This window comes from Pezoporus flaviventris, unplaced genomic scaffold, assembly GCF_033815535.1.
Source record: "Pezoporus flaviventris isolate CSIRO_AGI_PZ_B2104156 unplaced genomic scaffold, CSIRO_AGI_Pfla_v1 ptg000141l, whole genome shotgun sequence".
Classification (NCBI taxonomy): domain Eukaryota; kingdom Metazoa; phylum Chordata; class Aves; order Psittaciformes; family Psittacidae; genus Pezoporus; species Pezoporus flaviventris.
The window spans coordinates 829,595-848,679 of NW_026892689.1; the positions used below are offsets into that span (position 1 = coordinate 829,595).

The following is a 19,085-nucleotide window of genomic DNA, read 5'->3' on the forward strand; positions in this document are numbered from 1 at the left end:
TCGTGGTTTAAACTCAGTCAGCCATGCAGTCCCCCTCTCACTCCCCCCCTCTTCGTCCCCCTTGCTCCCAGAGGGATGGGGAGGAGAATCAAAAGAATGTAACTCCCACGGGTTGAGATAAGAGCAATCCAGTAACTAAGGTATAACACAAACCACTACTGCTACCACCAATAATAATAATGATAAGGGAAATAACAAGGGGAGAGAATACAACCGTTCACCACCCACCAATCGATACCCAGCCCAATCCCAGCAGCGATCTGTCCCTTCTGGGTATATAGTTTATATAGTGGGCATGACATGCTGTGGTATGGAATACCTCTTTGGTTAGTTTGGGTCAGGTGTCCTGTCTCTGCTTCCTCCCAGCTTCCCCTCCTCCCTGGCAGAGTATGAGACTCACAAAGTCCTTGGTCAGACTAAACATTACTAAGCAGCAACTAAAAACATCTGTGTTATCAGCACTGTTCCCAGGCTGAAGGTCAAAAACACAGCACTGCACCAGCTACTAAGAAGGGTAAAAATGACTGCTACTGCTGAACCCAGGACAGCAGAATTGTGAACTAGTTATGTCTTTTACATACGATTGCAAAACAAGAAATTAGTTTAGAAATACTAAAGCGTACAGCTAAGTTGTATGTTTGACTGAAATACAAATTTGCGATGTTTTTCTTAAGTACATTATCATAGGTATTAAGTTTGTGTTCAAAAGTCAGTTATGTCTTGCCAAGTACTGTTGTGAGATTTAGTGTTGTCTGATGTTTTACCTAAGCCAATTTAAGTTTTAAGTATCAATACTGCCACTTCAGAAGTGGCAGTGTGATCTGACCATTGCCCCAGTATGATACCTGTACTTACATCCTCTGAACTCCTTTCAAGAGGGCATATTTTTTACCATGATTTTATCTTCTCACAAAGTATTGAGTTCATTTCCTGGTGTAGAGCATATAAGCTGAGGCACAGGAGACGTTATCATCATTTTGTGTCAGGGAATAAAGTCTTTAGTGTTACAGCAGATGTTGAAGACAGACATGACCGTTCTTCCAGGTAGGAACTTGTTTTGCTCAAGTAGTCTTATTGACTTAGTCATAAAAATCACAGACTGGTTTGGGTTGGAAGGGACCTTAAAGCTCATCCAGTTCCAGCTCCCCTGCCATGGGCAGGGATGTCTTCCACTAGACCAGGTTGCTCCAAGCCCCGTCCAACCTGCCCTTGAACACTGCCAGGGATGGGGCAGCCACAGCTTCTCTGGCAACCTGTGCCAGGGCCTCAGCGCCCTCACAGGGAAGAACTTCTGCCTGAGATCTCATCTCAGTCTCCCCTCTGTCAGGTTAAAGCCATTCCCCCTTGTCCTGTCCCTGCAGGCCCTTGTCCAGAGCTTCTCTCCAGCTTCTCCCTGTGGCTGCTCTATCCAGTCTCCATTGAGCCTGTACTTGTGCTGAAAAATATACTTGGTAGGATTTGCATTAAAAAAAAAAGTATAGAGGTTCATGAATAATTAATTTTTCCTAAGTAAGGGTAATTAAGAACAGAATCATAAAATCATAGACTCATAGAATAGGTAGGGTTGGAAAGGATGTTAAGGTCATCAAGTTCCAACCCCCTTGCCATGGGCAGGGACACCTCACAGTAAACCCTAGACTGTCCAACGTGGCCACACTGCCAGGGATGGAGCATTCACAACCTCCCTGGGCAACGTATTCCAGTGCCTCACCACCCTAACAGGAAAAGATTTCCTCCTTATATCCAATCTAAATTTCCCCTGTTTAAGATTTAACCTGTTACCCCTTGTCCTATCAGTACAGTCCCTAATGAAGAGTCCCTCTCCAGCACCCCTATAGGCCCCCTTCAGATACTGGAAGGCTGCTATGAGGTCTCCATGCAGCCTTCTCTTCTCCAGGCTGAACAGCCCCAACTTTCTCAGCCTGTCTTCATATGGTAGGCGTATCAGAGAAAAAAATAAGATAATCCAAATAACCATGTCTCCTGCGTCAATGTAAAGTTTATATCCTGGCCTGACTTTCTATGCTGCTGAGGAGTGTTAGACAATTCAGGTTTGTTCCTAGCTGCTGTACAGTTACTCTGTTAGGGGGAGGAGTACAGTAGGAGGGCGAGATTGCCTTTTGTATCCTTCCTTTTTTCTGTATTCATATGGTAGAAAGGGAGGAATGAGTAGACAGAATGTTTTTTCAGCAGTCATGGTGTTTCTACCAGCACAGTCCTTTTGCCTTGACCCAGGCTTGCTAAACCAAGTGTTTAACTGTCTAGAATTTCTGTTTGTATTGAGCAAAAAGTGCTGCTTTACTCTCTTGAGTTAAGAATAAACGTTGGAATTAGATTGTGGTTTACTGGATATCAGAGCTGGTTGTTAGTCTGTTAATGCAGCAAAATAGCTAATCATTGACCCAGTGCAGAACTCTTAATGAAGCCATTATTTAGACCTAAATTGCATTTCTGTATTTTATTAGGCCTGTCCTATTAAATTTATAATAGACAAATTTGTGATACTGGTTACTATGCAGCTTACTGGGTATTTATGTTGACGTGGCTGAGATGGAAGTCTCCAAGAATTTTTTTGTATTATGGAAGAATTTTATTGTTGCTTCAGGCATATCAGAAGTGATAAATTACTTGACAGCCCCTGCTCAATTGTTCTTTTATGGACTTTCTTTTTTACCAATACATTCCTGTAAAAATTGATGTTTCAAAGCTTTTGCATACTTCTTACCCCTTTTTTTTTGATTGAAGTCTCAGTTGCACTACTCTTCTAGACTGTGGTACATTTTCATGTTTTGAAGTTAGATTCCACAGATACTAGCTTATGCTTTATTTTTGTTTAGTACTCTGCACACATTAGTACTTGTAATATGCATGCAAATAGTTGTCAAATGGTGAAGGTTTTCATCTCAATTAGGAAACTAACTTTACAGGTGTACTTTTAAAAATTTTAATGGTGCATTTTTGTGCATTTTATTGATGTAAGTTTGTGTGATCTTTAATTGCAGGTTGATGCAACAGAGAGTGAACCAAAGAGTTTTATCTTTATGAGTGAAGATGCGTTGACAAATCCTGACAAGCTCTTGGTCCTGATTCATGGTAACGGTGTTGTCAGAGCAGGTCAGTGGGCCAGGAGGCTTATAATTAACAAAGACCTGGACAGCGGCACACAGATGCCATATATAAAGAGAGCTGCTGAGGTAAGTGAAATTACATGTGTGTATGGTTGTGTGTTCATACACATATGTGTGTGTCTTCCTGTATGTGAAGAGCTCTAAATCTGCAATGTTTTAATTTGTGGATCAGTGTTCGGTATTTCTCTATGAAACCATTTTATTTATGATGGGAATGCTTGTTTGGTTTTTTTCAGGACTTTGTTCTAAAGGAACCAAGTTTCTCTCTTACAGTAAAAACAAAAATTTAGTTGTGTGTCATGTTGCTGTGGCAGTGCTGCCATGTAGTTTAATATGGCAGCTAACATGACAAGAGCCCTTAGCAGGCGATGAGATGCAATAGAAAGCACTACAGAAATTTGTTATGATTTGAAGTGTTTTCTTTTACATTTCATTAAATTTGTACGTATTCTCACTCAACGTCTGTTGTAATCTCATGATAACATGAGCTTTCATGATAACAGCAGGCTTTTTTGCTAGGCTTGTACTGAATTTATTAGAGGCACAGTCTTTTTCAGTTTTGCACTGAATACTGATTCACCTATCAGTACTTGACAGTAAAAAACATTTACATTTGATGGACACTATTTTGTTACATTTACATCTGTGTGAGTGACAATGCACAATTTGTGTAACGTGTTTTAACACTGGAACTTCATAGGTGTAATTGTCTCTTGCATTGTGCTAAATGAAACTTAAAGCAGTAAACATAAGAAAATCTTATTTAAAACTTTCTATTATATTTACCAAGTTAAGCTAATGTTCTGCTCTACATGTCAGTGCTGTCACTGATTGTTACACATTTTGCAAAATGAAGTTTAATTCTTTGCAGTTGGCTTTAAAGTATTCAGTATAGAAAATGGTTCTCTTCAAACATGTTTTTTTTAATAAAGCAAAGAAAGAAAAATTGTTCAAACATTAAACCATTAAAATATTTTTGTTTGCTTTAGTCCACTAAAAAACCACCAGACTACACTTTGTGTGAAAAAGAAACCTAGTCTTGTGAAAGTGATGCTTGCCTTCTTCTGATACAAAGTTTTTGTTCATTTTAAGTTAATACTGAGAGGCAGAAAAAATATACTTTAGGTTTACTGAGTGCAATATGGGTGTATGGTAGGTCCAGGGTAGGAAATTAACTCCTAGAGTGCAAATTCCAGAGGTTTTCTCAAGAAACCAAAGAGCAGTCGCGACTTAAATCCTTATACCAATGCTTACACACCTGCATTTTAATTCTTTCCTAGAGATGCGGATGTCTTGGCTAACATGAGAGGTTGAGTATTTAAAACTGGGATCCTTAACTTAACAGATACTCTTTGAAGGAGTGTTTCTAGTAGAGGAGAGTTATAGGTCATATTCCTGTTTTGTTACGTATTTTGTGCAATGACTGTGCCAGAGTGACAAAGTTTTCAAACCTCTCTTCCCTAAAATGGTTATTATACTTAAAAACAGATTATATATTTCTGCATTTTGAATACTTGTCTATTTATTAAAATAAAAAAAAAAAGAAAAAAAAACAAAGAGTTTGATCACAAAATATCTTTTAATAAATGCAATCATTCAATCTCATTGGACCTCAGACTTTGTGTTCTTATGATTTTACTTCTTTCTCTCTCATAATGTGGTTTTTAAATTCATAGTTCTTTTTAGTTGAATAATTCCAGCTACTGTAAAATGAACTATCCCTTTTTGTGCATCTTAAAATTCTGGTAAATGTGTTACATGTTTAGAACACATATTATTTGCAATGTTTTGGGTTTTTTTTGCAAAATTAAGATGAGATCATATTAAGTTGTAGTATATTAAATGTGTTCCTGGTTTTTGTACCCTGTAATGGGAATTAGATGTGTATCTGGTTAGACAAGGCAGTATTTTATGGATGTCAAACCTGACTGAAGGTATTTGGAATCATTATGTTATGACTAAAAGGAGAATACAGATAGTTACACACTGATATTATGTCTACTTCATGTGCAAATCATATAAATTGCTCTTCCAAATGCAGGAAATTACAGTAGAGTGAGTAAAAGGACTCCAATTTTAGTTAATAATAATAATAAAAATTGCATCCTTTTCTGGGTTTTCTGGCATTCAGTCCTCTAGTTGATTTAGGCACTTCTGTCTGGTATGAAATGAAAATAACTGGCCTAAACGATAAATGGCCTGAATGAAAATTGTGATGTCTCCTCATGCAGTGTTGCCAGTTTGAAGTAAGGAATTACTTTCCCTGATCTTCCGATGTTTCTTCTAAGAACAGGTCTCATCACTGAATGAAACCAGCAGACCTTATCAAAGCATAAGATTGCAGTGCTGATGACAAGAGAACCTGGGTTTTTTTTTTCTTGACAGACTGTCTAGGATTTGAAAATTCCCCTGAACTGTTGTGAGTGTGAAACACATACAGGTAGCTTAAGAGACTAGGTTTTAATTAAAAAAAAAAAAAGGAAAATGCCAAAGTGGTGCTTAAATGTCTGTTGTGCAGAAACTAGTTCAGAAATATCACCTCTTATTTCCTTTAAACAAAACTTGACAAACAATCAAACAGAAGGTAAGTTAGGTCAAAGTCATATCTTTTTCCCTATTGCTTTTTTCTCGGGAGAGTTATGAGACTACCACAAGCAAGTTTCGGTTCCCTTCTTGTGAAAACTGAAAACAGGGTTGTAAAAGCTGGAATTATCAGTAGGCAGTGGATTGAGCAGGATGAACTGATACTTCTCTCCTAATGAGAAGTTAAGGGAAGAAAATAAACTGTTTCTATCTGGTACAGCACTTTCTAAAAAAAAAAAATGGAAGCCAACCAAAAAAACCCAGAACAAACATAACCTTTTCTCTTAAAGCATGTGTGAAATAAGGGAGCAGTGCAAAGGCTTAAAATTTACCATGCTTCTTAGTGTCTTGGGGCTGATACACGTTGGAAAGAAAAGATCCAAGGAGAAACATCCCTGTGGGAATTTGAGTAGCTAGAAATGTGTTTTTTCTTTTCATCTAGGTGGTTCCTGTAGATAACACTGCTCCTTCTGTCTTTTATATCAAACTCTGTTGTGTAGATTCAGTCTTTTGTGTAATAGGTTTGGGAGTAGTTCACAAGGTTTTATGTAAAGAGGTAAGATTAATGTGTTAATTCAGGAATCCAAATCTGATAATATAAAAGATTTTGAAATATGAAAGAAGAGAACACACAAGCAACTAGATAGAGAACAGATTGTAGGACAAAGAGGAGGGAGAAAAGTATACAGTGTGAGAGACAGATATGTGTAAATATGTTAAAACACGGTAGGAAAAGATGTACTTTAGAAAAACAAGTATGAAAAAGGCAAATGTGATAAAGCGGTAAGACTAACAAAAGCTTAATTAAAATAAAACAAATACATATTATAAAGATACTTGACACCAAAAAAGATAGCTATTTGGTATGGAAAGAGTACAAAATGGTACATAATATGGTATGAAATAAATATGCACAGGTTTGTTGTTTTGTTCAGATATAACTTATCTATTGAAACTTTCTGCAGTGGGAAATACTGATTTTTGACAGAAGCAGTCATCTCCTGTGAGAGACTGAAGTTCAAGTTCCTCCTTCGGGAACGTGGGACTTACCAGTATAATACAGCACTGAAGCCATTCCACTTTTTATTAATAAAAGAAAATTATATTAAAAAATAATTGTAAATGAGAAGAGGAATTTTAATCTGTCTCTTCTACATTTTGCATAAATGTCTCATTCACTGTAACTCTGCTCTCTGGAGTCAGGCTCCTAGATCAGTTGTTATGACTGAGATAGTTATTATTTAGTCGTGTATGTACACTGACTCAAGAAGCACCAGGAGGAGACGGTGTGGGATAGAGGTGAATTCTTTAAATCAGCAGTGAGGGTGTTTACATAGGGTGTCAGGAATTAAGGATTTACATTCCTGGTTTCCTTTAGGTAGTTCAGGGTCTCCTGTGTTCCCTATGAGGACCTTGGTCACTTTAAGAGGAGGTTTGGAGGAGGTATGCTGCTCTGCTTCATTGTTGAGCGATAACAACATGAATGGTTATCTGAATGTTGCTCCAGATGTACTGGCAATACTAGTGAAATAGTGGAGCAAGCAAGAAGGGGTACAGAAGTTGGCTCCTGCTCCATGGAATAGCATTCCATGCAATAACATTCCTTACCTAGTGGCTGGAGAAGGGGGTTCTGTGCTTTAAAGTCTGCTGAGTGTTAAGGCAAGGAAAAGCTGAAGTTGACTTACTTATGGAGGAAGTTTGTTCCTTGGGGAAATGGGAGCTCAGCTTACAGAAGTTTGGACATTGAGAAGAATTTTGGAGTAGTCTTATCTTTGATACCTTTTCTCTAGGGAATAAAAAGGATATTGGTTTACTGCACAAGTACAAAGAAACTGTTGGGTGTCTTCTCTGTGTTTGGAAATCCAGTACATTTTCTACCTAAATTAGCTGTGGTCCCAAGGATACTAATAAAATTTAACCACAGCAACTGTCAGTTATTTGATTTTTCTAACATAACAATTACTGCTTTTTTAAATAAACATCCAAGAATTGTTGCCTGGTTTCAAGTTCATCCCAGTGTAATATAGCTTAGATATTGCTATTTAATGGAGAATCTGTGCTTGACATAGGGGTAACAGCACCAGAAAATTAGCTTCTTCAAAGAACCTGAACGAGTTTTTCAGGAGAAATGCAGCACCCAAAAATCTGACTTTCCACAAACAAACAGAAAAAAAAAAGGTTTGCATGAGATGGGCATCCACTGCAGAAATATTTCTTTAATGGCTGATAAAACACAGTTTTCAGCTTCACATTTCTGTTGTGTTAATCCTAGTCTTTTATGCATTTTCTTAACAATTTCTAGGTTTAAGAATATTTTTGGTCAGAATATCGGATTTATTCAATCATATACTATTAATTTGTATAAAACTGTCAGGTAGGTAATATTTACTGAGAATTAGTGAGGGTAGTTACTTTCTTCAGCATGTGATGTCATTAGTTTTGTAACTTTATTTAATAGAACAAAATAATTCAGTGTAATTGTAGTAAATTTACCCACCATATCTTTCATGTGATTTAGTAACCTTGCTGTTTAGTAACTGGTCTTTCCATTTTATAAAAACTATCCAGTTTCAAAAGTGGGCATTTACACATTGTTGTCAAGAACTTATGCTTTGTTGAAACTGTGTTAACAAGAATTCTTGCTGAAAAACTTTTATAACTTGATTTTAAGCATAGAATTTCTTGTTAGACAGCATCCTCTTTGTTCTAGTGGTCATATTTTAGGAACCTAAGATATAAAATTTTGTCTTACAGTTTATACAGCAGTTTATACCTGCCTAGCAGAATTTCAGTAAGGTGGGCAAGGAACACTCTCTGGAAAAAAAGAAGAGAGTTGACATTTCACTGCAATTACAATTCTTCCACAGCATACTAATATTTACATACCTTTTATGTCTTCTAAGTATATTGTTGGAGAAAGGTGTTAAAATACCTCATTTATTTGTCAGTTACAGCACCAGAGTAATCATAATTTTACTTGAACATTCTAATACATTACTGAAATTAAAATTTCACTAAAATGAACAGCAATATGCTATATTGTTTTCTTTCAAATATTAATTTTCTTACTCATATTTATATATTTGCTTTTTCTTCATTCTGTTAAACCATAGAACTAACACTGCTTGTAAAGTACTTCTTAGTAGAGAAAACTTCTATTTAGAACTTCTACTTCTGTGGGGATAATAATAAGAAAACCGAAGTTATGCAGCTGGTTGGCTGATCTTTTGACATCTTTCTAAAAACATAAACACAAATGACAATGTAGTACTAAGTAATTTGACATATATAATTGACAAAATACACCATAGTCTGGAAAGAGAATTTAAAAAGCAATACATTCAATTCCTTCTAAAACATTTTATGAGGAAGTTCAAGAAGAGGTTAGAAGAAGAGACTGATACTGAGCTGACAGGGTATATAAACCCACACCAGACCCTACACCAGCAAAAGAAAGCAATGAGATGACAGCTCTACTGTTGGGAGAGAGTCTGATAACAACAGTTTATTCCTTTATGATTTCAGCTCTTGACAGAAGACAGGTCTGCTTGTTGCATCATGGCAGATGTATCATTACCTTCTGGGCCTGTCATGACTGAACTGGGAAGAAAAACACTTGCATTTCTGAAAATCCTTTTTTAATCATTATCGTTAATTTGATAAAGATTTTTACTGATTGCTTTGTCTTCCTTCATTCTTCTGTCTGTGATGTTTTAGAACCCTTGTAGCACATTGTGTTAGTTTACTCTTACTGTGTCACTGACCTAAGAGAAAGACTCTTTGATGTGGATTGAAAATATCCTTTTCCCCCAAAATCATTTGAGCATTCTTTTCACTGGCTAAGCATCAGGTTGAGAACACACACTGAATATTTAAAATAACCGTGATCATTTTAGAAATAAAGTTTAATATAAGGCTAAGTGTCCTTTTCATCATATGCATATTAGGATTCTTCCTTTTTTTTAACCTCCCTCCCTTGAACTTCTTGGATACCTAACAGTGACTCTGGAGACTTAGAAAAGTGTAAGAAGGGGTGTGGATTTTTGAAAGTATGTCAAAAGCCTTGGGGTTTGGGTATGATCAGAATTTCAATAGAGGTTGAGATGAGTTTAAATGCATAGAAGGCAAACATAAAAATCTTGTTTAATTTCTGTCATGTTGTTCTTTTTTTAAGTCACTCTGATGTCTTTTTCAAATCTGCTTTTCTCTCAGGCTTTGTGGTACTATATCCAAGATCTGGTTTTTTTCCTCTTTGTATTTCGTTTTAACTGCTGATCCCTCTTCTGTGGTGCTTCTACCTTTAATATCAGCTGAAGTGGTCTGAATTGCTGAATCAAAGCTGTTTTGGGAGAGAGACAGTGTTTAAGATTGTGCAGGGTGAGATTCTCTGGGTGGAAGGTAACACTTCCTGCAGTTATAATCAATGCACTTGACACTTTAAAAGGCAAGAGAAGCCATGACTTGCTCAGGGGTTAAACTTTTCAAATAACTTCCCTTGGGAAAAATGCCATCAATAAAATGGAATAATTAGTTGAAGATTCTTGAGTAGCCTAGGTTTGAAAAGGAAAGATTAGAGATAGGGCAAGTTTGCACTTCTATTGTATTTTCCATCACTTTTGTTTTTTAAACTATGAGCTTTTGTTTAAGTGTGTGCAGTACTACAGAGTCAGTCTGCTTCAAAAATAGTGTCATCTACTTCAGGCAATGCATTAATTTTGTAATGTGTTATGGTCTGTGTAGTCTAATAATTGTAAGAACAGAGATTAAATTCTACATAAAATATACCTTTAGATTTGCTAGCTCTTTTCTTACACATACTTATTCTGCAAATAGTCATTGTAGCTAACTGAAAGCATTTGCTGCTTAGAACCTTACTAAAAATCTTTAAATATAATATTTTCGTGGTTTAAACCCAGTCAGGTAACTCGTTTGCTCGCTTCCCCCCCTTTCTTGCCCTCCCCCTGCTCCCGGAGGGACGAAGAGGAGAATCGAAAAGAATGCAACTCCCACGGGTTGAGATAAGAACAGTTTAGTAACTAAGGTATAACACAGATCACTACTGCTACCACCAGTGATAATAATGATAAAGGAAATAACAAGGGAAGAGAATACAACACCTCACCACCAGCTGACCGATAACTTGCCCCCCCCAGCCCCGACCAAGCACTGACCGATACCTCCTCCAACCCTGCAGTCTCCCAGCCCTTCCGGCTAACTCCCAGTTACATCCTGAGCATAACGTGCTGTGGTATGGAATAGCTCTTTGGTCAGTTTGGGTCAGGTGTCCTGTCTCTGCTTCCTCCTGGCTTCCCCTCCTCCCTGGCAGAGCATGAGGCTCACAAAGTCCTTGGCCAAACCAAAACATCGCTATCAGCTCTGTTCCCGAGCTGAAAGTCAAAATACTGCACTACACCAGCTACCAAGAAGGAGAAAAATGACTGCTACTGCTGAACCCAGGACGTTATCCACCCCTTATTCCATACCATTCACGTCATGCTCAGATCCCACATTTTCAATATACCATCACTCTTATCTCAGTGCACTCTTATCTTAGTGCATGGACCAGTCCCTATAAAGCTGCTGAGTCCATCTGGTCCATGATGCCAGGCTCCATCTCTTGTAACAGTCTTCCAGAGCAGGAGAGACTGTGTGCAGTGTTCACACTTGTGAATAACCTGGGCAATAGTGTCCATTGCTAAGTCCACCCCTCGATCATGAGTCCATCTGTATGTTGCATCTCTGCTCTGATGGCCTGAAGTGCCATGGGCCCACCAGGCTTAAAATAATTCACTGTCCCCTTAAGCAGTTTCTGCAGCTTGTTGCTGGGGACTCCATACAGCTGCCTTCCATCTCCGACGCTTCCAAAGCACTGGAGGGGCCCAGTGGACTAGATACTTGCCCATACTGTCCCACACACCCTGCCACTCATGACTGTCCAGCCTTGGGGAAAACCTCTTGGTCTCCCTATATTGTCGTCTAATCCCAGACAAGACCCAAACCTGACTCTGCTTAACTTTTGAGATCAGACAAAATGGTTGTGGGTAAAACACAGTCTGTATGTGTGCCAACATGCTGATCCCCATCACAATCAGCAGGCAGGTCCCAAGGATACCCAAAGGCCATTCAAAACCTTCAGAACTCTCAGTTGATGCTGCTGTACTTGTCACTGGGGCTGGTGTAGCTGCTGTGCTTGCCGGCTCTCCCACCACCGGCTTCTCTTTTCCTGAGTCCAGCTCTTCCTCCTCTGCCTTGCTGGGAAATGCTGCGTGGTCTCCTGCATCCTCCTGGGGCTCGGCGGGCGGCTTCCGGGGGATGCTCTCGGCCGTCGCGGGGCTCTGCTCGGCCGCGGGGCTCAGCTCCTCCGCGGGGCTCGGCTCCTTCGCCGCCTTCTCCCGCTTCTCCTTCCTCTCCTCGACCGCCCCGACCTCCTCCACCGGCAGCCGTCCCCTCGCAGCCTCCGGCCCCGCTCCCGCCGCCGCTTGGTGCCCGGGGCCGCTCTCCCGGGCCGGTTCGGCTGCCGCCGGCTCCCGGGGCCGCTCCCCCTCGGCTCCCCGCAGCCTCACGAAGATGGAGAGTAGGGTGAGGGCCAGGACGGTGAAGAGCAGCCGGACGGCCAGGTACAAGTCCACGGCCACGTCCGTCCCGCCCTGCTGCTGGAGCCCGCCCGTATTACAAGCCATTGCCATAAAGCACAGTGAGACAAGAACCTTAGCCCAGGCCCCACACTTGATAAACACTAACACAGCAAATACCGGCTCTACGTAAGTTACAACATTCTGAAGCTGTGAGATCAAGAGAAACAACTCTGAGAGCCAATAAATCGTCATTGTGATGAGTGACTATTAATCCGGTCAGATCTGTCGTTATCTCAACCCTTCGAGCCCCACGTTGGGCGCCAAAAAGAACTGTCATGGGTTAAACCCAGTCAGGTAACTCGTTTGCTCGCTTCCCCCCCTTTCTTGCCCTCCCCCTGCTCCCGGAGGGACGGAGAGGAGAATCGAAAAGAATGCAACTTCCCACGGGTTGAGATAAGAACAGTTTAGTAACTAAGGTATAACACAGATCACTACTGCTACCACCAATGATGATAAAGGAAATAACAAGGGAAGAGAATACAACACCTCACCACCAGCTGACCGATAACTTGCCCCCCCCAGCCCCGACCAAGCACCGACCGATACCTCCTCCAACCCCGCAGTCTCCCAGCCCTTCCGGCTAACTCCCAGTTACATCCCGGGCATGACGTGCTGTGGTATGGAATAGCTCTTTGGTCAGTTTGGGTCAGGTGTCCTGTCTCTGCTTCCTCCCGGCTTCCCCTCCTCCCTGGCAGAGCATGAGGCTCACAAAGTCCTTGGCCAAACCAAAACATCCTTGTTATCAGCTCTGTTCCCGAGCTGAAAGTCAAAACACTGCACTGCACCAGCTACCAAGAAGGAGAAAAATGACTGCTACTGCTGAACCCAGGACAAATATACATTAACTAATTTTAAAAATTAGATCTAAATCGTATTAAGTGAACATCCAGTGCATACAGTCATTGATTTCTATAGAGATGAACAGTTTTTACTATGAAACTAAACTAATCTCACTTTGCATTATTTCCACTTGACAGTTTCAGTTTTTATGAGAAATTTACTGTTCTTCTCACTTTTTTGTATTGTGATTTTTGTTAAAGAAGTTATTTTGAAAGGTAAAACCTAGCTAAAAATTTTGCTTTCAATACACAGTGTAGTATATATGTACTGTACAAAATATTGGTAAATAATGCATGAATGGCTTTGGAATGAAAGGTTCTTCCCCTTCATTAATTATTTCCTTATTTCCATTCTTCATTTTTCTTAAAGGAAAGTAAAATCATGGACAGTACTTTGGACAGTAACTGAACAAGACTTTAGCAAACACATAATCAGTGCTTTTCAGAAGTACAGCATTGTATTTGCTAATGGGTTATATAAAAATGAGATTTTTACCACCTAAACAAATGAGTTTAATTGGTAGAGAATACCCTGCATGCTGAGTTTTCAGAAACTCTTAGCAAGAAAGTGTTGTCTAGTCTTAATTCAATAATGTACAACTATTCCTGTGTGAGTTTTGAGGATCTGTCTGTGGCAAGTTAGATGTGGAGCCATCACCTTTTAATTGCTGAGAAATTGTGATGAGGCTCTTGAGGTATGGATCTTCAATATATTGTCTATTTAAAATTTGCATTATGTGTACCATTTGTAAGAGAAAATACATACTAGTACAAATGGGTACTTGGGTAGTATGGGTAAATACATACTAGTATGAATGTACTTGGAAATGTGGTAGTTTATAATGGCTTGGATTTTACTCTGTGCTCTCTGCTTTGATTATTTAAACAGTGCATATTTAGAAGAAAATAGAGTTGAAATCCAGTGTCGTTTTGATTCAGAGAACTCAGGTTTGTGGAAGTTCTGATGGTAGGTTCAGCCCAGGATAGCAGTAATCTTGGATTTTTGTTCACTTTGCAGGTTTAGAAGACAGGTCAGGTGCTTTGAGTTCCATAGTCTGGATATTTTCTTCTCTTTGATGAATGATTTTAGGTGCAGTCATAAATAAGAAATTCACTGCTGTATTTTAAAAATAAATTAAAAATCAAATTTTATTTGTACTAGTAGAGTAAGTTTTATGAGTCTAAAATTGATACAATATATGAGATAATACTTCCTTCTGCAAGTACTGTAATCCTGTAGCCTATAATATAATATACCCACAGCAAAGGCCACAGGCTTTGCAATAAGTTTGCAAGGTCTTAGGACTGAGGATTGCTTCATTCTGAACTTTTCTTGACCTGCTCCCAACTTTGCTTTTATTTGGTTTAGCTGTAACATCAATTTTTCTTCTGATCAGCTGGTAATATGGATAATTTGTTTTGCTCATTGTTATACGATGCAGTCATAGTTATATAGAGCCAGTAGTGTCCAGTAGTTTTTTCTATGCAGAGCTTTTTATGGTTCTGAGTTAATAATGTAGAGTGGAGAAATACAGACCTGGTCTAATAGAAGAAGCCTTGAGAACAGGGGGTGCACCACAGAAGAGTGCAGGAGTGGGATAGTAAGGGATGGAGTTCAGGCTGCACTGGTTTTAAACCACGACAACTGGAGACCCCATGGATGTAATTAACTCACCTGTGGTCAGTGATAGGAATGGAGATCTGGAGCTGGACAAAATTTGCTTTAGGGATGACAATGAAAAAAGAATCTCTTAAAAGAGAATCACTTAAAAGCTGTCATAGAGATTATATTCAGATATAATATGCAGCTGCTGAGCAATGAAAAAAAGTTGTAAAATTATTTTAGCAAGCATATAAGAATTATTCTTAGCGAATCTAACAGTAGGGATGAAGAAATCCTTGACATGAACACAAGCTACATTCCTTCCAGTGAGGAACGACTGCTGCTGACAACTCACTGTAGCATCTACTCCACCACTAGTATGAAACAAGGTCTCAGAGGAGCAGGAAGAGGGATAACATCAGGAAAAGCATAAAAAACTAAATGTGTCTGTAGCAGTTTTAATTGTATTGCTGCTGTTACTGGGGCTTCTTTTTTTTTTTATTTCTATAGAGAATTATTTCATTTTCTGTAATAATTTGACCTGAAATAATAATGCTTCCTGGATTAGATTGTTAAAGCAACCACTACACTCACAGTAAATTACTGGCTTTATACATGAGGTATGTTTCTTCTTTATCCTTAAACATTTTTAACATAACAATATTTAATGAAGTCTGAATTGAAAGGAAAAAAAGAGTGGCAAAAGCCTTCTAGATTGCTACAGTTTCTTGTTATTGCTCAATGTGTTCTGTTTCCTCTTTCAAAACTGATTACAGAGAGAAAAGCCATAAGGGTCATCTTAATTCCCTCAGATGCAGAACACTTACTGGCATCTGAGAAGCCCTGGGGTGCTCAGGAATCTACAAGAAGTTGGCAAGCATGACATAAAACCTATGAACGGCCCATATTCCCTCTAGGCTGTCATAGCTCTGTCGTTATTTATCTCTAAGAACAGTGCATAGGTGTATCTTTATTTCAGCTGTTTTGCTATAGAGCAGTTGTATCTCAGTCTTCAAGGTGAGCTGGTCCAGTGAAGTTGTGGTGGGACAGCACCTCAACTTGCGCTCTGCACCAGTGCCTTCACAGGTTAATACCATTTAGAGTGTGAACTTTGATAGATTTGTGTGTGTGTGTGTGTGTGTGTGTGTGTGTGTGTGTGTAATAAACTGTGCTTTTTTAACCATGGAATGAAGGTTTTTGTGGAAGGCTTTCATAGGTGATTCTTGGCAACTTTTTCTGTTGTGATAATCTTGTCAATGATTATCTTAATACAGGCTTTTGAAAATGGCACCAGGCTAAGTACTGTCATCAAATGAATTGCTTAGATTGGAAAAGATGCTTAAGATCATCAAGTCCAGCAGTAAAAAGACTGCCAAGTTCACCGCTAAGCCATGTCCCTAAGTGGCACTTCTTACATGTCTTTTAAATACTTCCAGGGATGGTGACTCTACCACTGCCCTGGGCAGCCTGTTCCAGGGCTTGACAATCCTTTTGGTGAAGATTTTTCCAATATTCAGTCTAAACCTCCCCTGGCACACCTTGAGGCTGTTTCCTCTTGTCCTATCACTTGTTACGTGGGAGAAATGTTACGACCCGCACCTCACTACAGCCTACCTTTGGGTAGTTGCAGAGAACGATAAAGTCTCACCTCAGCCTCCTTTTCTCCAGGGTGAACACCCCCATTTCCCTCAGCCGTTCCTTATAAGACTTGCACTCCATATCCTTCACCTGCTTCGTTGCCCTTCTTCAGGCACTGTGTACACAAACATTTGTTTAGTCTTCATGAAATATCATTTTAACAGGGATAAATTTAACTTAGCATAATTGCTTTCATGTAGGGTGGAGTGATCTGTTAATTGTTCATTAGCTAATATACAATCTCAAGTCAGTAACTTCATTTTGCTTTATGAAAAAATTATCCAACCTTTGTTCTATTTATTCAGAATCATACTAAGTCAGGAATGAGAAATATGCATGCATGCTTTCATATGCTTTAAACAAGTTAACTCACTTAAATTCAAAAATACTTAATATCTGTTTTAAAATATTAAAACTGCCTTTTCTCATAGTAGAGATGATTGAACTATCACGTAACTGAACGCATGATAATGTGTAAATTGTATACTTTATAATATATATCACAGGAACAATATTACATGTGTGTCAGTATAGTATGGTTTATGTATGTATTCAATATTATACTAAATTTCTAATACCCTGTTGATTTTCCAAATGAATCATTACGTAAAAGACTTAACAATTCAATGGGGACATGAACGCTTCCTTATTCATACCATGAAATGCATATTTGAGTAAAATTATCCTTTGCTTACTCTGCAGTGAGCTGGAAAATATTAACTTTAACGCATAGGAATTCAAATAAAAAATTGATATGCTTCATCCTTATATATTTTAGTACTGTTCTAATAATGCACAGTGCTGCTTCAGGTAATAAGGAAATAGATATGGTATAGACTTTGTCATGCAGATTTACTCAGAATTGTAATCTTTTGAAAATGCACAGATCTTTTGAACGATATATGTCACTTTTGATCAAAAACTTTAAAAGTTTAGTAATTCTGCTAGAACAGACTAAAACTGTGGGTAATTGTCTTCTTTTCCCTGAAATTAAGAAATTATAACATCATAAAATCTGAGAGAGAGGTATGTAGTAGGTCATTTGCCGCTACAGGCATTTTCTCTCCCTTTAGGATGTGCTTGTTTAGTTTCTCTCACTACATGCCTGTGGCACTGCATGGTGAAATTCAGACGTGTTCTTCCCCTCCAAGGAATCTTCAGGGTGGCAGATAACTTATACAAAATTAATAAATGGTGTTGCTTTTTTTTATTATAACCTGTCACAGGCAGTTCACTTTGTGTTTCCTTTGGAGAAAGGTTGAGCTGTGTAGGATATGTTCATTAAAAACAGATACATAGAATAGAATTCTGTTCTACATAGAATTCTTCTACGTAGAATTAAACAGAGAGTGTACGCATAATAGGGAGAAATCCATCATTAGGATAATTAAATCATTAAATTTTCAGTGATTTCTTTAAAGAGAAAAAAGAGAACAGTGGAAATCCCTTGTGTTGATTAGCTTTTTTTTTTTTTATAAACTTAGAAAATTCTAAGAATTTTTAAACATGTCAAAGCATAGGTGATTTTTATATTCTTTTAATTCTAGGTAGATGAATTTAATTTCCTTTCATCTTGTCAGCATATAAAGAGTAGACCTGTTTTGAGGCTTTTCACTTGCATGGTTATATTTGGGGAAGTCCAGGTGTACCATCTTGCTTATTCACAACCATTTGTTATACCATATTGCAGTGCTAATCCTCTTAGGAAATGGAGAGATTGGCACAGATAGCTTAACCTGTAGTATTGTGTGCTGCATGCTGCCTCCCTGTCATGCCGAAGGCAGCGAGACTTTAGATGGCTTTGGAAGGTAGAACGGTAATGAAGCTTGAGTGTAAATAATTGCTGATATATACTGGAAGACAACTTAGTTTAAATTTTTTTTTTTTTTTTTTTTTTGACATGATTAAGTTTAGTTGCTGTTTTAGCTCTGAAACACAGAGTTGTATTTAATAGTGCCATACTCTTATACTGTTGCTTGCTTCTGATGAATAAGAATCCTTAAAAATATAAAGGTATTAAATATTGCTATATTTACTAAAATAAATATTTAGAGTAAAAAGAACCTTTACTTATTAGTACTTATTATTAAATGTTCTTTTTACTCTCAAAATCATTTGAAAAATGCAGGCAGAAAATGTTCATGGTGCTTCAGTGCACAGGTGATTTTATGCTGACCATTGGTAACTGAGGCTGTTTTGAATCACAACTCTTCTTCCAGCATTGGGAGTAATATGATTGAGTCTTCCGGAATGACTTCCTGAATGCTGATAACAGGAGGCCTTTCCATTAGATACAGAAGCTACTCATGTGGAATATGCGCCTTCCACATCATGCATGGTTGAGATCAAATAAAGGATTTTCAAGATCTGACAGCCCTGGTTCATGAACAGTGATACTTACACTTAATTTAGGTTTGTCTGAGTGCTAATATTTAACTGATACCAGCTGATGATAAAAATAACAGTTTCTGGGATTCCGTTTTAATGATAAAGTGTTCTTATTGTCAAATACTTATAACAGTAATTGCTAACAACTGATTAAAACATTTATTAAGTAATACCTCATGTTAAATCAAACATTTACTGGTTTTGATTATGTAAGCAGTGTCAAAAGTCTATCATTAAAGTGATCTTTTTTACCCATATTGACATTCTTCAT

General features: G+C 38.3%; 1 protein-coding gene across 2 annotated transcripts in view; it reads left to right on the plus strand.

The window, feature by feature from the left end:
• Positions 1-19,085, plus strand: part of ARB2A (ARB2 cotranscriptional regulator A) — a 295,189-nt gene that overhangs the window by 58,591 nt on the left and 217,513 nt on the right. For both annotated transcript variants that reach the window (XM_061479091.1, XM_061479090.1), the window contains exon 6: positions 3,003-3,194. In XM_061479091.1, the coding sequence (XP_061335075.1) occupies positions 3,003-3,194 (192 nt within the window). The remainder of the gene's footprint in view (positions 1-3,002; positions 3,195-19,085) is intronic.